The 26,176-nt window shown below is 38.9% G+C and overlaps 2 protein-coding genes across 2 annotated transcripts in view; one reads left to right on the forward strand and one right to left on the reverse strand.

The window, feature by feature from the left end:
- The first annotated feature begins 3,953 nt into the window (after positions 1–3,953).
- LYRM1 (LYR motif containing 1) lies at positions 3,954–9,681 on the forward strand. The gene is made up of 5 exons (XM_010218060.2): positions 3,954–3,992; positions 4,434–4,540; positions 6,496–6,654; positions 7,712–7,804; positions 9,432–9,681. Exons 3-5 carry the CDS (start codon positions 6,496–6,498, stop codon positions 9,546–9,548), a joined length of 369 nt encoding a protein of 122 aa, XP_010216362.2. The 5' UTR covers positions 3,954–3,992; positions 4,434–4,540; the 3' UTR covers positions 9,549–9,681.
- A 5,668-nt stretch (positions 9,682–15,349) lies between these two features.
- DNAH3 (dynein axonemal heavy chain 3) overlaps positions 15,350–26,176 on the reverse strand; it is a 54,005-nt gene continuing 43,178 nt past the window's right edge. Inside the window, exons 52-61 of the mRNA XM_088529410.1 lie at positions 23,570–25,711; positions 22,501–22,726; positions 22,071–22,315; positions 20,742–20,858; positions 19,482–19,636; positions 18,513–18,680; positions 17,037–17,179; positions 16,277–16,481; positions 15,943–16,080; positions 15,350–15,761 (exon numbers count right to left, since the gene is read on the reverse strand). Coding sequence (XP_088385536.1) covers positions 15,408–15,761; positions 15,943–16,080; positions 16,277–16,481; positions 17,037–17,179; positions 18,513–18,680; positions 19,482–19,636; positions 20,742–20,858; positions 22,071–22,315; positions 22,501–22,726; positions 23,570–25,711 — 3,893 coding nt within the window. The 3' untranslated portion in view covers positions 15,350–15,407. The remainder of the gene's footprint in view (positions 15,762–15,942; positions 16,081–16,276; positions 16,482–17,036; positions 17,180–18,512; positions 18,681–19,481; positions 19,637–20,741; positions 20,859–22,070; positions 22,316–22,500; positions 22,727–23,569; positions 25,712–26,176) is intronic.

The raw sequence follows: 26,176 nt of genomic DNA on the forward strand, positions 1-26,176 counted from the left end.
CGCGGCGGGTGGGGGCGGCGCCGCCGGCGCCATCTTGGCCCGCCTCGGCGCGGGGTGCGGGCGCCGCCGTGAGGCCGGAGGCGGCCGCGGGGTCTCGCCGCGGGGGTTGGGTCCTCGGTGGGGCCGCGGCGACCAGCGCGCTCCAGCAGCTTTGCTAAGGTGCCAAGAATTTAAAGCTCCTGTAAAACCTAGTCCTTGGGAAGGGCGCGACGCTTATCCACCCATCCGAGAGCCCTGTGTGAACACCCGCGAGGCTCTGTCAGCAAAGCTTACCCCTTTGAGCTGGATCCGTATGCTTGGTTTCTAAAAAGTTAATCCATTTTCTCACAAAGTGTGCTTGGGTATAGTGTCCACATTGCAATTAGGAATCATCAGTGCCTCTCCTGGGAGTTGAGTACCTAAAACATGAAGCACAGGATTTATGAAAGGGGTTTTACTAAATGAACCAAAGAACAAATAAAGAAAGGGGGAAGGGCAGCTTGTTCATTCTCCACATTAATATTTACACATTTATACCCGCTCCTGAGTTTGGGATAGTTCTGCTCATGCACTCAGTGGTGTTCAGCTCAAGGCTGAGGCAGGGGGTATAAGGTACATAAATCTGTTAGGTTTCTGTATGCTTATCTCTTACATAAGTAAGAATAAAATCTCAACTATCCTTGAATGACCTTTCTGCTGAATTTCTAGCACTGCATTAAAACTTTTTTTCTCTGCTTGTGACTAATAGCTAAAAGCAAAGGAGGGGAAAGCATTTCTAAATCTGTGAAAGCCTGAGCGACAGTGTTGTACAGGACTACAGTTGAATTTGTATTCCTTCCGATTTTACTTGGACAATGTCTTCTTAGGAGAAAATTAAGAAATATTCAAAGCAATTTGCTTATCCTCCTTTGTCTTCCTTCCTATCCTAGTGTTCCTGAAGCATCTACTTCATTAAAACACAGGAGGCTCCTCCAAAACAAGCATGTTTATATCCCACCAAAAGCAGCCAATGCCTCAACAGCCACAAAACCAAGCAAATGAAAACTGGGTGACCTGAGGGACTAGTTAAAGGCTTCCACTTCCATGTATTCACACATTACAGAATCGTAATTGTTTACAGTGTCACTTGTTTGAAATGCCATAGGGAAAGTAGTGATAAAACCTAAGCCTTTTGCTATTGAGTTACATTCTCTTTGCTTTCAAATCCCTTTTTCTGATCAAAAGACCCCTCTGTATATAAGGGAGGGCCAAGTTCAGCCCCAAATCCCAGGCGTGAAGAGAATGGCAGAATCCGTGTCACCGCTGACAGACAGCATAAGTACAAAGCCTGAGAGAGGCGAGTTCAGAGGTGCTCATCAGTGTTGCAGATCACTTCAGTTTGCCAGCCAAGGGATACTGGCACAACAAAATCTAAAACCATGTGAAAGTCACCTTGTTTTCAGCTGTCACCACTAAATAGCAAAATGGTTCTTTCTTCACCAACCAGAGAACAGCAACAAAGCTGCTTAGGTTGTAGCTGGAAACAATAAGGAAATGCTTGGAGTCAGATTCACCCTGATGGGAATTTCTTGAAACATACAGGCTTGCACCACTGGTAGAAATTGAGGATGTGACACCATCATGGAAGAATATGATCTTTCATCTTCTTTTTTTTTTTTTTTTTTGCTACATGAATATTTTGGCTCTAGTTTTCCTATGATTTGGGTTTGACTAAATCTTTTTGGTTAAAAAAAAGAGTGCGAATGCTAAATCAAAAGTGCAAACCCAGTCACGTTACCACTTTGTTAGGTAGGTGCTGCAGCCAAATGTTTGCAGTGACTACAGACTAGCTGTCACAGGCCAGGATTTTGCTAAACCCTGTTGATTTGAGTAAAAGAAGCTAAGATGACTGTTGTGGAAAGTGGATTTCGAGATTTGGCATCACTGGTGATGTTCAGTGACCTGCCCAGCTACCACCAGAATCCTTGATCCCGTCTCTCCTCCCTGTGCAGGGAGTGCCTGTCCCAGCTGTTGTCCCTCATGGAAATGAGGGGCCAAAACCCCTGCAGGTGCAGGAGCAGCACAAAGGATGAATATGAGCTACCGACTTCTGGTTACTGTGCACAGCTGTGAAATTAAGTGATTTGTTGATTATCTGTTGCATTAGCAGCAGGAGAGAGATAACAGGTGGAATAATTTAGCTTTAACATAAAATAAAAAGACAGATATGATCTTAAAAAAGTGTTAGCCACACAGTGGATTTGAAAATACGGGATACGAATTTCCATACTGGCAGAAGCTAATAGTTTCCTACCCAACAGTGTTGATACATATGCTTGTGAATTATGTCACTTATTTCCATAACAGAAACATGCTTTGATGCAGCAGGCAGTCCCCTTGCAGTTTGTCATTGTGGCTTTAAGACTCCTTGCCAGCAGCAAAGCAGCTGTCAGACAGAAGTTGTGTTGTGCCTAAACAAAACAATCTAAATATGAGAAGTTCAAAGGGGCTTTTTCAAATTATTCCAACCAGAGCTTTGTTCCCCATCTTCTCTCCCCTTCAGCAAATATGGTTCCAGGATCAGCACTAAGTGTCTATATGTTGCTAATGAGTGCCCTAGTTAGCTCAGATGTAAGAGAAGGGATCCACTGTTTAAAATTATCCTGCCCCCCCCGCTATCACTATCACCCTTTGTTTCCTAAAATCCTCTGTGCATGGCTGGCAGATTTGATGTTTAAAGTCAGTAGCTGATCCTTGACTTGAAAAGAAAGGATAAAATAGACTGCCGACTCCAGCAGAGGAGCTGCGCGCAGGGGAGGAAGCTGCTGGGTGCCTGTTCTCGCTCCAGCTCTTCCCTAGCATAGAAGCAGTCTCCTTGCAGCTTGCCCTGTCCTACCTTTGCTTTGTGTCTCTGCTCTTGGGGAATACTTCACAGTGCAGCTGACAGATTCCTTTACTTACTGTTACATAATTTAAATTCTATACAAACCTGAAAATAGCTAAAGGTGTTTTAGAGTATTTAATTTCTGCATCAACCATTCAAAAAAAAAAGAAAAAAGAAAAAAGTGTGTTTGTTTCCCCAAAAGAAAAACTTGTTATTACATTTTTACAGTCAAAAAGATTATTTGTTTTAATTATCACCAAAAACGTTTGCATTGTCATCATGCAGTAACTCATTAACTACTCAAACCTCCTTTGCAGGCCTGGATACAATGGGATGTTTCATGTGCCTGATCTGCGTGTTGATAACACAGGTTTGCGTGTAGATCAAAAGCGCGATACAACCCGGCATTGTCAGAGCTGTCTGCCACAGCATCCAGCCAGCGCTTACTCGGAAGCCAGCGCTTGGCTGGCTTCCAAAGACTTAATTCTAACAATCCACTCAAAAGAAGCTTGCAACCGAACACTTCCACCGCTGCAGGATCTGTGCAGAGACCTACCTTTGCCCTCCGCCGGTTTGTTTGGCGATTTGCTCAGCTCGTTCGAGCGCCGCGCGGGCCTGTGGTTAACCTCTGCGGGCGGCCCCTGCGCGGCGGGTGCGACTGCCGCAGGATGAGTGCTAGCAGGAGAGTGGTGTAACATCCACTTAGCATTCCAGAGGGGTGCAGTATAATTATGATTTAAATGCCAAAGATTTAAGTAGCAAGATGAGTAACTGAAAGGACATGAAAGCCTCCCTTATCGTTCTCTCTGTCCCACACAAATTAATTTTGCACACCCACAAAACTAATACAAGTGTCACTTGACAAAATTACACCCAATGCATGATCTGTACCATCACTTACCTTTCCGTAGGTGTGAGCTCTGTTTATACCAAATGAAGGGGGGGAAGGGGGAGTCTCATTTACAGGGCTTGAAGTTGAAAGCAATTCTGCTCCCTTAGTGGAATTACTTCATTTTCACATTGTCCCTCAGATCAGAGCCTGACCCACACTTGGGGTTTTGTCCTGTCTGCTCTTATCCTTTTGGATTGAGAGGGAGGAAAGCTTCTCACACTTTCATTTATGTGTGCTGTAGGAATGGTTTCTGAGCAGGTGTGTAATGTTAGAAATTGCTAATTAAAGTCAGAGGTGAGATCAGCTGGTTGCCTGCTATGTAGGAAAATCTGCTTTGTGTCTGTTACAGCATGCACCGTGTGCAGCAAGAAAAGCAATAGTAGGAACCTGCAGCCTGTACCTATATTGAGGCAAAGGCAAGGGGCTACTCAACCCTGGGTTAATTACAGCTCTGAGAAATTGAAGAAAAAGTAAGTTCTAGGCAAGGGAGGAGAAGTGACTAGTGGTGAAAATAAATTATAGAATTTTAAATAAAACCTTAATGGATGCAACTAGGCTGTCAGTATTAAATCCAAAAGTGAGAGGTGTGATTACAGCTCTGAAGAGAGGATATGCATGATCCTAAATTCTGGCCTCTGAAATTATCTGATGCTTAGGTCAGAATTAAAACCTATATTAAAAGCTTTGTTTCCCCCCAAGATATTCCTCTTATTTGTCTTTATAGATTACAAGAAACCTGAACTGAAGGTCTCCTATCTTCTCTTAGCTGTCAGCAGGGAATAAGAGCATCACTAACTCAGCCAGAGGTGAGACTTCGAATAAAAGCAGAGGGGTGAGACCTGGAGGGGCTCTAGGCGAGGACAAGGTTTGGTTGTAAGGTTGTGCTGGGCCAGTTCTCGTAGCTGAACTGTTTAGAGTCTTTGCAAAATTACGCACTTTGTAGAGAACGACAGTGATTCTTCAGATGCATGCGTAGCTTTGGGTATGAGTAATTTTATTGCCTGAAACAGAGCTATAGAGTGGATAATGTGAAGTATTTACTCCAAAGTGTTTGAAGAAGTGGGCCTGTTCATCTCTTTTATTGTGGATATTTGTTTCCAAGAGATATCATAAACATTTACTAGAAATAATTTCTTCTATATATGAAGAATCATTTTTATCTCTCGAGGGAAATATATGATTGGCTAAACATTTTAAATTAAGAATAGCAAATAAAAATATTCTCTCAAGAATCAGGGAAATGGTTTTATGATTGTATGTTAAAATCTGTAACAACATGAAACAACGGTCTTTAGATCTTAGCAATGGTTAACATAAAAAAGAGCATGTGTCAAATTCTGCCTGTAGGTTAGCATCCATGATTCAGATTTTGATGAGGTGAAGATCACGTGAATGTCTGAAGTCACAGACATTCACTGTACTGAAGGTTGGCAGTATTTAAGATGTGGCCGCTTGGGAACTGTACACCCTGAGAACCGCTCGATGAAGAACATTCCTCCACGCTCCAAGCTCCCGGTGACTGTCAGAGGCTGCTGCGTTCGCAGGGCGATACCCGCGTCGCCCCAGTCCTCGCGGTGGCCACCGTGCGCGAGGGCAGCAGGATGTCCTGTAGCAGCGGGCGCTCCCTGCACAGGGAGTTCGGGCTGCCTGGCCACCCTGCCCCATCGCAGTCACCAGGGCACCCCGTTCCGGAGCAGAGTCAGCCCCAACAGCTCCAGCTCGGCACATGGATCCCAAGACAATCAGATGTTGCTGACACTTGCTCCACTGCATCCACTGTAGTCTTTTACTTGTACACTTTGCTTGTACGCTTTGCTGTATTGTATTTTTGGACACCAAAGAACCTTTGGCACTTCTGAAATCTTTTTCTCATGGAGTTTGATTTTGGAGAGGAAAACTTTTTTTTTTTTTTTTTTTCTACAAGCAATGTATTTATCACAGGGATATTCAAGGTCTGGGATGGAATACTGGTGCCACTTAAATGACAAAATACTCATTTATATAGAATGAGAATAGGATTTCATTCCTGATATTTCACAAAGATTCCAGGCACAATTACAGGTTTATTCAGCAGAATCAGTAGCTACTCAGATTTCTGAAAAACAAGACAGTCGGGACTGCCCTAAATCCATGACGAGTCTGCAACACAGCAGCATTTCTAGCCTCTTCTGTAATGCTTACAGCAAACTGCTTTCATCACCTTTTAAGTATGAAGCTCCAGCTGAATCACTATTACACACTGTAATAGTATCGCAAAGGAGCTTCTTGGCACCTGAAACCTACGCTGGGTTTCAGCACTATTGTAGTGGTTTTATCGTGTTTTCTGTTCACAGATTTCAAGGTATTTGCAAAGACAGAACCCGCATTGTTGCGGCACTTCTACAGACACAGGGATGCTCAGTAAGAGTTTCAGTGACTTGCCCAATGTCTAATTGCAAAATAGCAGTGAGACAAAATCCAGGCATCCTGGCTCCAGGACTGTGATTCAACAAAGCACTAAGTCAAGGGCTTAATTTTGAGCAAGAGTTTCAGCTGTTTGAATGGACACAGATTTAAGTATCAGTGTCAGCTCTCCACAGCTAATTTTTATTTACAGCTATTTAAATTTTTCTCCTATAACTCAGCAGATTTTTATATCGATGTTGGAAATTTTAGATAGATGTTTTCAAAACTAACTCAATTGTGGGAAAAATGTGCTGCCTGCTGGCTTTAGCAACCCAGTGGTCATGCACATGTTTGGGGTTTTGTGTTTTTTATTCAGATGACACCAGTTACTCGACAAGAAGTTCTTGGCCTTTACCGCAAGATATTCCGAATAGCCAAAAACTGGCAATCTGCATCTGGACAGATAGAAGAAACTATTAAAGAGAAACAGTACATTAGAAGTGAAGCCAGAACGTTATTCCGAAAAAACAAAAATGTACGTGGGTTTCCTTGTGCCTGTAATTTTCTGGATGATTTTCTCCTTGTGCTTTGTATTCTCTCAGTGTTTGGATATTAAGATATTGAGTTGATTTCCTCTATTTTCATTCAACTTAAAACTAGTACAAACATATTACAAGGTGCATTTAGCTTATAGTTTAAATTTCACCCAAAAATGATAATAATAAAAACCGTTTCAGATCTTCATTAACTACTTTTGAAGACTAGAAGGTCTGGGCTTTCATTAAAAAATGTTAAGAAAAAGCTTAACTCCAAAGATACGGCCTGTGAAGTTGTTTGAAGCAGCTTTTGATGTTTTAGAAAGCTAGTTAAGTATATCATTACCCATGCAAGCAGGACTCAGTAGCTTCTTTCTTTTCTTTTCAAAGCAAAAATTATTGGTACTTCTTTTAAAAAAGGGATGCCTTTATTTATTTAGTTATTTTAAGATACATGCACATCTTGATATTCCAAACTTCTTTCAAGAGGAACAAATATAGACTCCATGGTAGTCAAGATTTGTTTTTTAACTACCACAATATTTATTTACATCCTATTTTGATATAGGACAAAATTAATCTAATGCAAGATTCACCATAAAGTGAATTTAAGACCAAATTTACACATTTCTGACTAATGGACATTTTCTACATGGAAGGTAGTCTAAAAAGTCTCTTCTCTTTTTCCCCTAAGCTACCTTGCAATATGATGAATAGGTCAGTGTTGTTTTTCATGGAGATATTGGTAATTTACATGTGTACTTTCTTTTTACCAAGAAAATACCATATTTGGTAAAAACTTCCTTTCAGAACCTCAGCTCTTACATATTATGGGCCCATATAATACCCAATGCCATCAAGCCCAGAACTGTTGAGTCAAGGCAAGTGCTAATGTTACCTTTTATGGATGTGAAAAATGCAGTCACTGTATGCCTGGGATTGCCAAAAAAACAAGCAAAAAGGTCACGTGGCTGTGCAACACTTACACTTGAGCTTCTAATTGCTAATTGCTGCATTTTCTCTTTTTACAGTTGTTTTAACTCTGTATTATCTTAGGTAACAGATGCAGAAATGATTAAACAATGTATAGAAGAATGTGAGGCAAGAATAGAAATCGGACTTCACTATAACATCCCCTACCCAAGACCTGTGAGTATAAATCTAGTCACAACTCTTCAACTGTACCTACTTAGCTCTCACTGCACAATAAAATCATAAGTTCATATTACTGTCACTGAACTACATTTTTAGATAAGTTTGTAATTAAGTGCTGTGGTAAATCAGATGAGCCAAGGTAAACTGAAATAGTCTCCATCTGTGAGTTGGCTACTTCTCAAATTGGGAATCAAAGCCGCAGTGTGGGGACATGAGGTAATGTCTCAGGGACTGCAAATATTTAGGTAGTCTTGACTGAGCAATGAGTTGCCATGTGTAGAAAAAGATGGTAATGGAACCAAATGGAATCAAATCTGTTAATATTTCCACAAGAGAAAATAAGGATATTTATTTAATTATATTATATTTGTGATGGATAGAATTATTTTCACAGTCTTGTAAGTTTTCCTGTAATAAACTGCATTGTAAGGTGCTTGTCTATCTACTTGCTTCTGTGCACATGTTCCTAGCAAAAAGCCTGCCAAATATTACTGAAATTGCTGGAAGTATTAGTCATGTCTTATACTGCACTATCCAATATACTTTCTTTACTGCCCTGTCATTTGTGTCTGTATTACTTTCTGTTGCCTCCCACAGAGACTTTCTTTCTCTGCTTGCTGATTGTTTTACAGTCACTTCTATAGTTATCAAGCAGGTCATGCTCATAATTAATTTGCATCTTCATCTTTATTTATAAGATGCGTGCTGAGGATACAGTCACTGTTGGCTTCTGTTTCACATATACCTTGTTCTTCTCCATGCACAAAATAACAATGCACGTGTGGCAAGTAATGCTCCTGGGAATGGGTTTAAAATGTCTTCCATGGTGGTTTAAAATCCCAAAAGATCAGAGTTCTCTTGCATAAACTAGATCCTTACTTTCCAGATTTTACCATATCTGTGCTGCTTTAATCAGTGCTTTTATTACTATTTGCAGCTAAACAGCTATCTTAAAGGGTAATAATTTCAATTTTTCTTAATCTTCAATCACTTATGGGGAGGTTTAGCTGTATGACTCCCACTAAGTCTTAGGAAGCACAAAGACTTTGTCAATCCAAGCAAAAGCTTCTACCTATTGCTCCTTATGCTCGAGGAGTCAGTGCCATTGAGTGCGCATCTTAACTGGTCGCTGTAAGCCTGACAATAGGGCGGCAGCCTTTGGATACGAACACAACCTGGAGTTATTTTGGGGCCTGGTAGCAAGGTATGGATAAAGCACAGACTCCTTAAATTTTGGGACTTATACACAGGAATTTATATCCCAGTGTTTTCTGGGTCTTTCAAAGGCCTTGTTCTGGAGTGCCATATGCAGTACTATTTCAGTTCTTCAGCATTGCCATCCAACATCAAACTACAAAACAAAGTTACTAAAGCTCAAAATTTACAGAATTTAAATGATTGTCAGTATATTTTACACATGAAATACAACATTTTGGGCCCGAAAGTTAAATCACTCATCATTCTCAGACAGCTATTTTAGAAATATAAGAAAAAAGAAATGGTTTGGGACAGTTCGGTTATCCTTTATCAAGTTAAGGCTGAATGAAACCTACTCTTTATATGGCTTCTTTTTCTTGTAGCTTCTCAATGTGTAACTAACTGGTGGGATTCTGTTTTCTAGATTCATCTGCCTCCTATGGGTCTTGCCTCTAAACAAGGCCGTGCATTTCGACACCAGGAAAAGCTGAGGAAGTTTTCTAAGCCAATATACCTGAAATCCCATGATGATATTTCATAACCCATCATCTAAGCTGTGATGCGTTCGGATTCTAATCCTGCAGCTTTTTTTTGTACAACTGTGAATGAAGCTGTTTTGGTCACATAGTCACACATTTCCCGAGGTCACTAAATACAATGCGTATGATGGATAAGGTTGGTTTAGTATTTATTACAATTCAACCACTGACTCATCAGTAAAGTTTTCGAGGAGGGAGGTGTGATGTGAAGATCGTTGTATTTTTTCCTAATATTAATCTAAAACACTGCTGATCCCTGATAGCAGAGAATGAACACTATTATGCTCAACTGCAATTCAAGGTAGTGCCTTATATAAGGGTCAGCAAAAAGCAAAATGTCCAGGAGAACCAAGCGGACCCAGTGTCTCCAGAGCCTCCAACTGAAAGTATGAATTTCTTTCCTTTGAAAAGGGTGTGGGTGTTGAAAGATAAAGTTTGGAATTCCATTACACAACTAAGACTAAAACAATAGTGTTGGGCTCCTCGCATTCTCATGAATGGATCAAGGGAAAACTTTTTCCCAGCTGGATACCAACAAGGAATAAGTTTAAGGTGTTGTAGAGAAGCTTTGGCTTTACCAGGTTATCTACTGCACCTCTTTAGGAATGGTGGTGGAGCCTTCTGTCCTTCACACTAGAAGTACCAGTGAGACCAAGTTATGGACAAGGGTCGTGCTATCCTGGGAGACTACATAAGCACAGCCCAGAACTGCTTTAAGGCCCAAGGCACAGGCAGAGACCTACTCTATCCTGCAGCTAATAATGGGAGTGGGGGGGAAAAAAAGCTAATTAAAATGGGCAAAACCAACAAAATCTCATTTTCCAAAATCTCGCACTCATCAGTAAAAGGCAAAGAAATATCCTTGTCTATCATAAAAAAAAGGAAAAAATAAAACTGATGGTATGGAAGAGCATAACAGTTCCTCCATCCAGAATGTACTTTTAAAAGAGATACAAGCCAATGAATGAGAAAGTAAAAGGAAACGATCAGAAGTGCTAGTCAGCATGGCAGGTACCGGCTAGCCCAATTTCTGACTACCCTCTGGCTTCAGTCCACAAAGGAATCTATTCCCATGTAATTATCTCCTAGGAATGTGGCATGTGGAAAATACTCTACTGAACATGTAAAATGTCATTGTTCTGCTTCTCACTGAAGTTCTACAAACTTACTGGTGACAGAAAACGCCATCTAAACACAGCCTTTTCCTATCCTCATTCTGACACACCAGTGTGGAGATACTTCAACTGAGCCAAACCAACACAGAATCATAGAACATTAAGGTTGGAAAGGACCTCTAGAGATCGTCTAGTCCAACCCCCCTGCACACGCAGGGTCACCTACAGCACGTGGCACAGGACTGCGTCCAAGCGGGTTACATGTGTAAAAACACTTTTTAATGAAAGTTTAGACTCAGTCTTTGTTATGAAGCTATGCCTTGAAACTTTTAATTCGTAAAATTCATGTGTCTAATTAAGGTAGCGATCCTGTAACTCACACAGTAAATGAACAGTTTAAATATACTGTCTGTATTATAGTCAAAACTCATTATGGAGCACATAACTGTATGCTGTTGATAATTTCAAAAACATGGCCATAAAGGCACAGAATATTTACAGCAACTTGAAAATAACACTATGGGATTGAGTTGATTTCAATACACAGTTTGTAAAAGTAGTCTAAAGTAATTTAGATCAGTTCCTAACTTGATTAACTGAAGTCCACTGACCTGAACTGCAACAGGAGCACCATATTATTAGAGATATTTTTAAATGCTTATTGGCCCATTAATTTTTCAAAGTAAGTGCTTGAGAAATTATGGATTAACTAATGCCAGATCCTCTTCACTCTCTAGCACAGGAAGGTCAAGACTGAAATCTGTTACAACCCCAGGCTACGCAACTGAATGAAGGATGTATAATAAATAAAGTTTTATTGTCAAATCTGTAGGGCAAACTTTTCCTTCACAGCCTAAGTTAAACTTTGTATGGAAGGGAGAAGCTACCTCAAAAAGTATCCTTTGCTTTTGGAGATCCAACTGCTAAACCACCATGTTGAGGGAGCAGATGTCTTGCTGGTATTCATATTAAACACCAAACTCAATAGCCCCCTAGTAAAATACAACACCAATTTCTTTGACAAAGTATCTGGAAGATACCACAACATCTCATTTCTGCACGTTAATTTTATTTGCAAAAAGATGCTGCCCTGAAATGCCTCTAAGTTCCTGAGAGTTTGCAATGCACTGAGTTTAGCTTGTCAGTGCACAGTGTCCTGTACATCATTAACTTCCTTACTCCCCTCCCAATAAACCCTGTCTCCTTCCACTTCACCATGCTAGTCAGGAGATTAGCCAAACATTATAAGTTACAGGAACTCATGAGAGGAGGAATTTGGGTCTTTGCATTGTCTTTTTGCCTTTTCATAGTATAATTGTCTCCTTTAGCAGCCCCACAGTGTCCAGATCAACATGCACTTTTTGTTTCCAAAATGGCTTTTTTTGTATGGATAAAAAGGACACTTCCAGCTCCACAGAAAATGTTCCAACTCTACTTGTCTTTCAGTATCACTAGCTGAAAATCTCTCTGTCATGTATAAAGGCACAAGTATTTGTCACTCGCCAATATTTGTGTACTGATTTTTTTTTCCTTTTTCCTCCTTATCAGCTTTGAGTGACTAGTGAGACTGGGCATTTATCCTCAGCAGTAATTACAGATCTTTTTTGTAGTTTATTTAGTGTGAATTTATGATTAGATAAGAAACAGAAACACTAAGCCTGTAAAATTAAGAATTCTACTACTACTACTACGAACTTGATTTGTTCGCAAATTTTTCACATGAAATAAGTTGGTCTAAATAACAGCTGAGCTGTCTTTTTTTTTTTCTTCCCTTTTTCCCTCTTAACTGTATCTCATCCAACAAAGCTGCTCAGCCAGTTTATCATATTTCAGAAAGGCCTAGATAAAACTCAGCAAATAAGGTCGGGAAGCTCACTTCAAAAAAGATCACAAAAACATACCTCTAAGATATTTCTCAGCAGAAAATGTCACTTTTTTTTTTCTCTCTCTAATAGGAAAAGCAGCTCAGGAAATCACATATTACTTCAAGACTTCAATAACCATGAAATAAAGCAACTCAGCCATACCTCATCTCTGCTCCAGGGGACATAGCAACTGATGGATGCAGGAACCTTCCTTTAAAGTCTCTTCCCATATCTAAATCCTTCAGTCACGTCTACAAAAGCTTGAAATAAATCTTTATGTTCTAATAGAAGCCTTCATCTCAAGTCTAAGTATCAACATAGAAGAATTTAGAAAATTATGACAACAGGGATATTGCACACAAGGGAGCAAAGACACTGTATATTCAGAAGAAAAGGAGCCACAATAACTGTGCCACTCATTAAATTACCCATTAGTGTTTGTTCATAAAAATACATTAATCAGAAACCCACATGGCAAGTATTTTCCAATGGTTTGGAAGTATTTATCTCCACAGAATGTAATTTAGCTAACACATACTAGTGAATCTGTTTTTAATTTATAATGGCTTAATATATCTGGAGGAGTTTATTCACAACACTGGCATTATCCGAAGGAGGTTGAAGAAACTCAGTAACGCCAGTTTCTTAGTATAATGTTTTAAGAACTTCTGCAGTTGCCCTGGTTCCCTTTCAGAGCCTTAGGGCAGGGTTTTATCATGGCAGCATCACTTAAAAGCCCAAGTTCAAGTCCAGGGAGAAGGGTGCTTCAGAGAGCAGCGACTGAACGGAGCCATCCATAGGGATGGAGCTAACATACAGGTCCAGCCCCCGGGTCTGAGCCTCAGCACCACGAGTGTTGTGAGGAAAGGAGCTGGAAAAGGCGTCTGCCGACTGCTCCATTCTCCCTGATATTGCAGTGGCCTGATTAGTGATCTGAATTGCTCATGGGATTTTGCTTGCCATACATATCATCATAACAGACAGGAATTTAAAAAAGACAGTTATTACAATCTGTTTCTTTAAACAGATGCACTAAGTTTCAGTTAATTTTAATGATATGAAAAGTAGAAAACATTTGTGAAAACAAAATTATTAATTATTGTCACTATGAAGATAAAAAGAAAACTGTTTTTAAAAGACTAATTTTAACTTTAATTTACTTAGATCTTCAGAAATATTCCCTTTTCATAAAAATCTTGTCAATTTGGATGATCATGCTGTAACATTCATATACAACAAGATTTATTTTTGCTGCATGTGTTGCATATAATACCATCTGAATTGTTAAGACTAGTTTCTCTCTGCCAGTAAGCTGAAATGCCTGCACACCTCTACCACCTTTATTAAAGCAAATGTGCATTAAGACTCCTGACCTGTTGTCTTCGCACTGGTAAAGAGGAAACAATAATAATGCACGAAATGCCAACTTACTGCTTAAGATGCATCAAAATTGTTAGATAAATATACTGTCCCAATTATCTATGTAAATTTTATGCAGAGCACCACTGCACAATGTACCCATAACACTGCTTACTTACCTGTATATGTTACTGTTCTTAAAGCTGCTGTTTTATAGATATCTACATAAAACATAAACACCAGTCATTAGTAAAACAATAATGAACACTGTTTTCTCTTATAATAGCTAAACACAACACAACAGATAAGTTCCTGTGATAAAATCTGCCTCGTTTAATTAGCTGTATCAGCATATTGTAGCATCATTGTAGCTCTATCTCAATCATTGTAGCATAATATTGGGAACTGCTGCATTATGGCTGTATCTTGGACTTTTTGAGATCCCAAGCAAGTCATTAGGATGCTGCAATCTGGGCAATGAAAAGAATGCAGAGACCCCAATTTAGTGTGTGTTTGTGCATTTTTTATTTTTTATTTTTTAATTTCCTTGATCTTTGTGCTTCCCTCGTACTGTGTATAAAACAAGTCTAATGATCCATCATCAGTACCTCCTTGGCATGCTGTAGGGATTAGTTAATGACTGCACAGGTCTTTGAAGATGTTCAGGGCTATTTTATTTTTAATTACTGCTTGCCACTTACTTTGAGCTCCTCTGATGAAAGGGCTTAAAACAAGTGCAAAATATCAGGTGATTATTAGTCCAACATGCAAGAGGGCAAGACGAGGAAGTAAAATCAAGACTATGAGAGAATGGAAGTTCAGCTCCATTTAACAGGCACTTTGGATGTGTATATATATATATAATACTCAAAAAATCGAAATATCATGTGATAAGCATCCTGAATCGCAGGCTCCCAACACATGTGATGTCTAGAAGTTTTCTGTAGAAATTCTGGGGCAGATCTTCAAGGATTATCAATTATTACAGCTTCCTCATACAGCCCTGGCAGTTTATTCTAGCTGAGGATTGTTTTTTGTATGTTGTGAGCAGATTATTCTTATCTCCTCCCCCATGGGCCTACACACTCTTGGGATATAGAAGTGGGAGGCAGATCCAGAGAGACCTATTTGCAGGAGTTGTGGACTAAGTTCCCATTAAAATCAGCAGCAAAACTCTATCCTCTTTGTGCACAATCTTGTAAACAAAAAAACCCCATGACAGCAGCAAGGTGGTAATAGGATTTCAAAAGATTTGTAAAGATGTGGGTGACACACAGTTTGCTGGGAATTCTGTTCATTCTGATCTATTGCAAGATAAAGCCCAGGCCTTTGAAATAAGTTTCTATTTATAGCGTTCTTTCTTTAATCACTCTTCCCTATTAGGTGAGAATGGCTGAAAAACAAAGGAAATTGGGAGCTTATTTAAAGTCAGCAGGAAGTTCTGATAGAAGAAAAATGCAGCCCTTGGGAAGTAAAGTACATCTTTTAATTACAAAATGGGAGCGTTTTCACTTGCAAACACTCAGTCATCTAACTGGCACAGTGCTGCCACACCTCGATTTATCCAGTGCTTCTGAGGCTTGTTGGAAGGGAGTTCAACTGAGAGAACATAGTTGGTTGAGTGGCCGGTCGTGGACAATACACCTCTTCTTGCACTTGTCTTGTACACAGGACATGAATAGATGTTCTCATGTAGAAAACTGGAACTTTCTCCAGGTTTCAGCCAAATTATGGGCAAAGAATCATAAAGGACTTTTGGAAGTGATTCTCCAATCACTGAGGTTTCCCTATCCCATCGTGCACCTTCCAAGAAAAGGCCTTTTATATACGCCCCATCTTCTGGCATTTTCTCCATTGTGTGCTCCTGTTTCATCACCTAGAATGATTAAATCATTTGCTTTAGTTTCATATGGAGTATACTAAATCCTGTCAGTGACAGTCTCAAACTATTCCTTTAAATGTAATATCTCTTCATTTAGACACCTGATTCACTGTTGCCTCAGAACATATTTCAAAACATGCGCCCCCTCCAAGAAAAATCCTCAGCATTTTCTTACCTCAAATTCAAATCCAATATGATCAATTGGGATGGTGTACTTTCTAGCATAGTTCTGTGAAACTCCTGTCAAAAAAGACTGAGTGAAGTAGAATCCCGATATCCAGAAGACTGTGGGTGGCCCATGGATGACCCAATCCTGATCATAGGAGAAAAAAAAACAAACATAAGAAAAAAACACACACCAGGGCTTCCCCTTGTAAATTCACCATGAAAGGGATGTCTTTTGAGAAATACTTGAACAGCACGAGTCCTCATCCTGTACTGATACATATTTTAGCCACTTAGTCTTCAACTACCCGTCCCACCAAGCTACCAGTCTCAGTTTAGGATACCTGGAAGAAGACCAGCCGAGAGAGGAGATCAGACACATAGCTCCCCAGCGGCTTCAGTGAGGGATAGGATTTGGCAGCCCACATTGATGGTACCTTTCCCATTAACATGCTATTGAAAACATCTTCAAGTTCAGATGACATTAACACTTGGCCTTTGATGGCTCTGCCTAAGTTGACAAGGCTGCTCCGAACAACTTCTGTAAGCCTACATAGAGAGAAAAAAAAAAAAAGAAAAGAAATAGCCACCTTGTTATTTACTTCCTTCCAATCTGGCAAAAGACATCGAGTTTGAGGTGAATGAAGGGCTTATTAAAGCTGGAGAATGTCCTGTCAAAAAATTCTTATCTTACCTTATCAAAATTGTAATTTATCTAGGGAAGAAGAAGAAAACAAAGATAAAAAAAAAAATCAAAAGGTAGTGAGATTTGCCCCTTTAGACAAGCGAAATAAAGGACAAGACCTTTAACATTCTGTCACTAGCTAAGATTTTATATTGTAAATATTGGGGACTGGATGACTTAAGAGCAATAAAGTGCCTTATCTCAACAAAGCAAACTCAAGCTAACACTTTAAGCTTTAAGCGAAGACGGTCAGAAAATAGGTAGTATTTTTGCATCCAGGTAGTCAGGTGCAGCTTTTTTTTTTTAATTAAGAATTTATTGTAAAGACTTTTAATTATTTAAACTTTGTGAGCTGCTAGAACTGAGAAACACACGCACATTTCAGTATTAATAATGCTACACAAAACATTGAGTCATACCTATTGAAACGGATCAATTCTTGCCTAAGCACTGTATTCATGGACTCTTCATAAAGTACTGGATATTTCTTCATAACCTCTTCAACGTTAAAGTCACTTGGTAATTTGGACAGGATATCCCGTGCCAATTCTTCAACAGTTTCCTGAAATTACAAGTTTGCATTGATGAGCTTTTTCTTAATTATTTCTACTTTTATTAAACAAATTCTTTGAAACTCTACAGGTTTCATATTTTTACTGGGTAAGGACACAGATATTTTAGTCCATTTTCCTAAACAAATAAAGCTTACATGATCTCTCTCTGTACATCAACCTGTCTCCCTCTGCATGTGCCTGCTTGTTCCTTTCCTTCCCAATGATTTAAAAACTATTTTAGTAACTTCAGTGTAATTTGCAAAAGGGTTTTAGGCAGCTTTTGAGGAAACAGGCAGCAGGGTAGACAAGCATAAATCTACTATTGCCACAATGAAGGAAAAGCCAAATTATGCAGCACAGGAGAGTGCTGGGAAGACTACAGAAATACCCCAGCCATGGGAAAACTTTACTCACTAGCCAACCTCACAGGAAATGAGGTTCCATTGATTCTGCTTGAATACAAAATGTAGGAAGTCAAATCCTTAAGGGCTTGGAAGTTCATTTATGTATGTCTCACTGGGGCATGCATTTGACCTGAGTGACCTGAGGAACTGCCAGGATAGGATAAGGAAAGAAATTCCCAGCATCTCCACAAGCAGGATCCATGGAGGTGAAGATGACAGGGAGGGTCAAGGTTCAAGAGATTCCTTTCTGCAAACTGCCCCCTTTCTTTGAGGCAAACAAATCACTCAAACGTAATTACAAGGCTGGGAACTGTAATTCAGTTGTAGAAATTGAAGCAGCAAAAATTGCAACTCAGCAACCGAGCACTCAAGGAGTATTAATATAGAGTGGAAGTGCTGTTACAGCCTAGACTTCCCCAGGAAGGATACTTTTGTTTCTAACAGTTGCTTATATTGCTTGCCTGAGAGTTGAGTGATTTGATGCTATATCCTGACACCCTAGTCTGACGCCAATGAGGCTGGCAGGGATGCTCATACAACCACTACTGCATGAAGTTAGGCTAGTGCATGAACCTCCATTGCTGGAATTTGCTGAGTGCAATTAAATGTGATAATATCAAATTTAAGGTGCTTACCAACTGTCTTCTAACCAACATTCACGACTGAGATGAAGCATTTTGCTGCTATTCTAAACAGAAATACCATCCTGCGCAAACTACATGTTCTGCTCAACCAGATGGGATTGTGTGGTTTTAACTTTTTTGAATTCAAAGTCTTTAGGATATCTTCTGTCTAAAAAGTTATTTCACTCAAAATCTGGCTGGATCCCTACAGGTACATTCATATCTGCTTCCAAACCTACAGTCATTTAATGAGGTGTTAGATTCCTCTGAAACCTAAGGCATGGAAGCAGAGAGCTTCTTTCTTGGCCAGTTACCTGAGGGGACTTGCCACCTCCCCCTGCTTCTCTAGGCAAAGTCAGGAGCACCCCACTGAAAAGCTGGTTAGTCTCCTGGTTATCCTTGGTAATGTCTGCATTTTCATGAAGCCCAAACACTTCAGGGTGCGTTGTAATTGGTAAGCCTCGTAGGAATTCAATGTAAGACTGCAAAAGAAACATTTAGGTACCAAAAGTCATGCGATAGTATATTCATCAATGATCAGTAAATACAGTCTATCTTTGGCAGAACATTCCCATTTACACACAAAAACATAAATTCCCAATTAAATTACTCATAAATTGCCTTTCCCAACCTACAGAGATAAATATACAAATTTTGAATGGTTCAAAGGCTCACTGAGGATTAGTCCTGACTGACCTCATGCAAGCATCAAGCTTATCTGATTTCTTATGCTGACTAAGAAACTCTGCCACATTTCATATTACGATACCGAAATACATCCTGAGTGTTATCAGTCCTGCACTTTCAGGTTATACTAATGGATGGGATTTGAGCACATTCATTACATCCAAGCAGCTGGCAAAAGGGAGAAAGGGGAAGGAAACTGAGGCCAGGGAGTTTGTGCACTCATGTATACACCTGCCATTCACCTCCTCACCCTGATCACTGCTATCATGAAAGGAGTGGCTGCGAGGGGATGCAGAATTGCCCTGCAAAGTCCTGAAGTCTAACTTGTATCAGCTCTTCCATAATTATATCAGAAACCTGCACAGCGGCAGGTCTCTGCACCGACAAACATTGGAATACTGGAAGATCCCTACTTCTCCATTCATGTATGCTAGATATTAAGTAACAGATCCATATTTTATACATTAATGATTACTGCATGGCTTTGTGACCTTATGGATTTACTTTGTTTTCTGTTTGTTGTACTCGGTCTCAAAGCACAGAAATAGGTTTTTCCTAAATGACTTTGGGAGAAGTTGTATTCATTTTCTCCTTACCTCATATGGACCATGTGGTGGTATGTAGTAGTCATCCCCAGGCGCAAGCATATATTTGTCCTGCTCTATATCCTTGTTATAGACTATGGAAAGAAGGGACAGGAGAAGACGCCGGTCTTTATCATCTGTTACCCTTCCACCATAGTTACATTCCCCTGGGAAAGGAAACAAAATCATAAAAACTGTTTAGCATTAATGAATAACTACAGTAAGTTGAAGACCTTCAGATCTTCAAAAACCTTTAGGCACTATACTTCCTACACTACTCAACAGAAAGTAGGTGCTTTAAAACCTTTGGGAATATGGGCCTAATTTGTGTCTCTTCATAGTGAAAGATATAAGGAACATTCTGAGCTGGTCTGGGAAACTGCTTCTCATGGCACAGTGGAAAACCTCACTTCTCACATGGCAGCTTGTTTGCTTTAAATTATCTTATTTTTTTTTTTAAGCCAGCCAACGTTCAAAATCTGAACAGTGCTATATAACAGCTCCTTGTCTCACTCCTTTCATGTAACCACAAACCTGTTTATGTATGTACACAGTAGAAAAGAAGGAATTACAAATATGCAGAACCACTGTGCAGAGACTTAAGCAATGAGCAGGCAATTAGGGGAGATTTGTCCCTTGACTGAGACAGCGGAAATAAACAGGGCTGATGTGAAGTGCAGGAAACAGCTAAAAGTTCACAGTTTATTATCTTTTCTCCTTAATCTTGACCCCCAAAATTGTTTTTATAAATATTTTTATAATAGCTGAAAGATCAAAAATTGGGAACCGTCTTCATAAGCATGATAAAGAAGGTGCCAATAATTAGCCATGCTTCTGATGAATGAGAACTGAACAGTCACAACAGCCAAGAAATATCTTAATAGTTATTTACACACAGGTCAACACCTGCTACTTTAACCTGATGAGGATTATCACATCTTTCAGTAAATTGCCAGTGCTTACTCTGACAGGATATGACATATTGATCAGCTAAGGTGAAACAGAGGCCACAAATGTTTTTATTTGACAAATGTGAAACAAAGACCAGGAAGTTTGCTGGACCCTTAGTAACTCTTCCAGATATATATATACATATATATATAAGTGAAGAGAGCAATCAGATCTGAGTTTGGATCCAACCTGTCTATATGTGAAAGGCCAAGAAAATAAACCTGAAATGCAGAATCCACTACATTTGTCAAGCATTTATCAATTTATCACTGAAACAGCTGAAAGTGCATAGTCTCATGTTATTAAGTGCAACATCTGTACCTGTTAGATATGTCAGAGCTTCAAATGGGATTTCTTCATATTCATTCAGAAACATCTGGATCTGTCGCATACTGATTCTGAGGTCAGATTCATTGAATTCATATGGAATATTCCACCCTGTTCAATTCAGAAAAGATTTATCAGGAACTGTGCACTGTACTGAAATCCATATTCAGAAAATGTTGACAGCATTAGACTTCTACTACAGCAGATAAGGTAAGAGCTGCCAGACAACACCTAGATGAAGCCATGGCATTTATCTAACTGAGTAGTGCACAAGTGAGAAACATGAATGCATAACAATTTGTTACCCCAAAGCACAATGCCATCACGTCCTATCATTAAAAACGAACCCACATAGACGTTTTGACCACTAGACAACTCCTCACTTAATGCAGGAGATGTTACTTTTGCAAATGACTTCTTTGTGACTTACAAAGTTGAGCAACAAATAATTATCTTCCAAAGCAACAAATAATTATCTTCCTTCTGGCAGGCTCATGCTTATTTAAAAAGGTGTCTTAAAACAGAAACAGAAGTTGTCATTCAAAAAGTAACACTTCACCACAGTTACCACTATCACAAATGCAGAGGCAGGTCAGAATGCAAAGCAAAGAAGTTCACAGACACCAGCAGAATGTGCAAGTTTTGCATAGTTATAAAATTTTTATAATTGTATGTAATTCTATATTTTAAGAAAAGCATCAGAATTCTATACAGCTTCCTAAATTCTATATAGTTTTCTAAATATGCCTTGATCTTTTAAGATTATATATTAAATTTAATAAATAAATATTCATACAAACCTTACTGATATATAACTTATCTTTTCATTTATATCTTTATGGTCAATACACTGCAACTACATAAATTTCAGTCTCACAGCACACAACTGTATGCATTAGTCTTTCTAAAACAATAGTATACACATAAATAAGAAAACCATTACTGAAAACGATGCATCTTTAATGCTGAAAATTTAAATAGAACTGTTTTTGATAAATAAATCAATGTTGTTGGTGAGAAGCAAAATAATAAACTAATAATCTATTCAGTTACATTTTAGTGTAAATAGAGTATGATGCATTTATTTGGAACTTTATAGTCCTCACCAAGATTAATACTTTAAGAAGTTTCAGAAGTAGCTTTGCCTGAATCAAAGCAGTTAACAACTTTTAAACATTACTCTGTTTTGTGGAATACAGCCTTTATTTTTGTATTGCTGTGTTCTTATAATAGTAGCGCTACATTTTCATAGAAAGGACATAAAAATGCATTTTAAAACTACTATTTCATTTGAAACAACACGCAGAATAACCTAAATCTTACCCAGTGGGCCAAAGTTTCTCCTTTCCTGCACAAGCGCATGGAAAAAGCAAAGGCCAAAAAGCATTTTTTGCCACATTTCTGGCTTTTGGCAACTGCTAAAGAACACAGGGTCAGAGATGGGGTCATTAAGATATGATCGAAGGAGGTTTGCTCTAACGCCTTTAGGAGGTTCGTTTGTCATTTTGATGCCATTCTGGAGGATGCTAACAGGAAACTTTTCTGACGGATAACTGGTTAGCCACAACCTGAAAAGAATAAGGTAGAAAAGATGGCATCATGATTATATATCTTTATTTTTTATTGCACATTATACAACACAAATATTAATCGCAGTTGTTCATACAAAAGATGTGCATGGTATTTGTTTCTACTGGTATCTCCAGCAAACAAGAAATACTCATAGAAAAGAGCAAAATGCTTAAACTCCTACCTGAATTTCTCATTGGTATTCTCAGGCACTATAACTTCCTCACAGATTTTTTCCAAAGCAGGCATCCAGCTGGTTGCAAGATGGCAGTTTTGTAACACTACCCAGGTTCCATCAGCAATAGCCTGATAAATCATATTTGCTGCTATTGGGCCCTGGCCCTGGCCAAGTGAAATAGTTTGAATGCTTGTGCCTCCCATGCCAAGATCATCAGCAAATTTTAGTAAACCTATGATGGCAAATTTCAGACATGCAAAGAAATGCACAGAAGTCAATATATATTTTACTCAGATAATATAAACAATAATCCACAACTAGTATCAAATGTTGTATCAGTCATTGTATTCCGTAGACATTTGCAAAAATGTAGACGTATGAAACAAAACAAAATGAGATACTAGGCAGGTGTCCTCTCCTTCAGTGCTGATTGCTCATTCCCAGTCTTCATTACAGCTCTCTACTCTCTTTCTCTGTTTTCCTTGTACAACTGTTGATTGGGTTAGCTCTGCACTGGTACTTTAGATCTGAGTTAAAAATAAACTCTAGCTTTGCCATCAAAGACAGCACCTCCTGAAAATATATTCTTATAGTGTGATTCCACATTACAATTCTTCTGGCAGAAGAGCAGGTTTAAAAATAATCCGGGTGGTTATTTTTTAAAGAACATTTAATAGAAGTGTTTTAAAGTGTTGTCATACACACCATTTCATCAGCAATCAAGAGAGAGGAACCTTTTGAGGGAAGAGGCTGCAAGAACAGCAGGGCAAGTTCCCCAAACCTACTGGCATAATCAGTATATAAGCATGAATCAGAATCTCGTTGGGACGTGAAAATCCATTAGACCCCTGGAGACCTGCTCAGAGATCTGGATATTTCATCACCAGCTCATTCACGCCCCCCTCCAGCAATTTTATTATCATTTCAAAAAGACTGATGTTTGAAACACAAGCTAATATCATCGTTGTTGTATTGTACTTTAAAGATCAAATAAAGAATCCTATACATCAATAAGGTTTAGGCATGCCCAGTGTCATTTAAGCAGATTTTAAAAGGTTTTTAATGAAAATCTCACCTGCCATAGGATCAGCACCTGGTGATAATACAAAAATCAAAGGAGCACAGCAATTTGAATCATTGTAACTTCCTCCGAGGTCAAAAGTAGGTGGTTCAATAAAAGTTCTCCCCATATTTTCTATAATGAACTCCCGCACTGCTGGAACAATCTTGTCAGGTCTCAAGCATCTGAGAACAACCATGCGATCTAAGCCCATTAACGTGTTCCACACGTCTGGGAAAGCTTCTTCATTGGGTCTAACAGAGTCATAGATCTGTTGCCACTTGGAAGCATTCTCTCTCACGTGTTCCATCAGCCCCTGCAGATTTGCCAGACAAGATGCCCGTACTAGCTCACCCCATGATTTGTCGGAGAGCCATTCTGGAGCTGGATTGGGGTGAGGATTATCAAGAGCAACACCCCCTGTCAGCAGAAAACGCCAAACCTCATCATCTATTTGGTCTTTTCCTTTCATAATGCCTACTGTGAGGAGGAAGGAGAATAACAGTTTATCTTTCTCAAACAGTGAACGACAGACATTGTTATAGATGCTTATTGTGAAATGCTCAATTATATTTTCAATTCTCTCTTCTATATCATCACTCTTTTTGCTATTAGCAATAGATTGGACATACAAGTTAATGAACCAAATCAACGAATACTGATACATAGGTTCAATATTTGCCAGATCAGAGATGCAGAAGAAGACAATAGCAGAATGAACAGCAACTGGCTTATACCCCATTCGAGTAGAATCTATTTGCATTTCAGTTACAGAAGCAATTTCTTGCTTTTCAGAGATTTCTTCAGATAACTCTTTGGATGAAGACAAAATATTTATTGCTGTTTCATCTTCTAAGATGTTTCCTTCTGACTTTGAAAGAACCTCCAGGATTTTATCTTCTATTTCCTTTAATTGTTTCTTGTTGGCTGCACTTTCTATAATCAGTTTATTTTTCTTTTCTTCTAGCTCAGGCTTTTCCTTTGCAGCCACAATTCCAAGAAGTTGATCCTGAAGACCCAGAGGTGTAATCATGAAGTTGAGTAAACAAACTTTCACAGCTACCTCAGGAAGATAATGAGGATTTCTTAAACGGGTTGTTATGTAAAATCTGAAATCTCTTGAATATTCAATTGTATTTTCTCCTAACTTCATGTATTCTACTCCTTGTTGTTTGAATGTTAACTTTAATAAAATGGGTTCTAAGAAAGCATCAAGTTCTTCACCAATATTTTCTAGCAAGACTGGTGTTCCAAGCTGAATAGCATTTTCTAATGTCCTCACATAATTTGTGTCTGATAGTTTGATAACTGAGAGTTTGTTATTTTTCTCCATATTTTTTACCCACTTGTTAGCTTGCCTTTGAGGATCTATCATTAAAGCCCATCTTCTGGAGTTAGAAACAATTAAGCCGTTGTCAATGGAAAAAGAATCAATTGGCAATCCAGCGATTTGCCATGCACGAATTTTGACTGGGTCCCCTAATGTATTACTTAAGCTAAAATCACTGGAGCACGGTATGTTCTTCTCACTGCACAGGACTTGCCATTGCTTTTGACATTCAAGGCGATAATCGACACTGAAGGCTCCCAAATAAGCAACTGTTCCTGAAGATAACAATACATCTCCTGTAAGGTCTATATACCGGATTCCTAACAATCGTGCAGCTTCTGTCCATCTGTCTTTCTCTCCACCAAGGCCACTAATTAGCTGTTCAGCTCTCACCAGCTTTTCTGAACAGATTTCAATATTATTTTCTAACTCTTTCTTTCGGTCATTCATGCTTTCCAACTCATCATTCAAAGCTTGGAGACGATCAACTACCTTCTTAAGTTCTGCTCGTTTTGTTTTCAGCTTCTGCATTTGAACGTCCAGTAACGCTTCTGCCTCTCTCAAACGTTCACGTTTTGGTGCGACCACTTTTGCAACACGATCGTACACTTCCATGGCTCGTACCCACTTGCATAGACCTTCACAGGCAGATGATACATTTTTTATGACAGCTGGCTGAAAATCCGGATGACCAATAAACCTCTCTCTAATCCTCTTCATTATAGCAGGAGGAATATTATCCTTGTCATACGTCTTTAAGCTCTCAAGGAATTTCAGATCTCCAAGAATTTTTCTAGAAGGTCCCCAGTAGTCTTCCACCATTTTTCCTACATTGCACATAATGTTAAAATAGGGCTTAAATTATGAATGTTCAAACTGAAAAAGTACCTGAACAAAATATGAATAATTAACATCAGTGGTTTTACAACAGAATTTTACTACACAACCACTGTTAAATAGTTTAAGAAATCCCTCAACTTCAGAAATTCTGACAGGAACATTAGAACCAATAATCTATGTTACACAGCAAACTATTAAACATATCTACTAATTACATACTAATTCTAAATCAATCCAAATAAAAATAAAGGAAACAAATTACTATAGATTCACTCTAAGCTGAGATTATTAAATAAAACATAATGTGTAAAGGAGTTTCTTGCTAATCTAGGTAGAATGGTTTGGAATCAAAGACACAATTATAGAAGTCTTACTTCAGTTATTAAGGATTAAAGTGGAAAAAGGGATAAAGCGGAATAAAGCAAAAAGAAAAATGGAAGAAACAAATCCCT

This window comes from Tinamus guttatus, unplaced genomic scaffold (genome assembly GCF_059628265.1).
Source record: "Tinamus guttatus ecotype Peru unplaced genomic scaffold, ASM5962826v1 Tinamus_guttatus_pri_ptg000330l, whole genome shotgun sequence".
Lineage (NCBI taxonomy): Eukaryota > Metazoa > Chordata > Aves > Tinamiformes > Tinamidae > Tinamus > Tinamus guttatus.

Excerpts from the sequence above, each read along its gene's own strand:
- LYRM1 (XM_010218060.2), top strand. The coding sequence starts at position 6,496 with ATGACACCAGTTACTCGACAAGAAGTTCTTGGCCTTTACCGCAAGATA. Across the intron at positions 6,655-7,711 it reads TATTCCGAAAAAACAAAAAT|GTAACAGATGCAGAAATGAT; the intron begins GTACGTGGGTTT and ends GTATTATCTTAG. Across the intron at positions 7,805-9,431 it reads ACATCCCCTACCCAAGACCT|ATTCATCTGCCTCCTATGGG; the intron begins GTGAGTATAAAT and ends TCTGTTTTCTAG.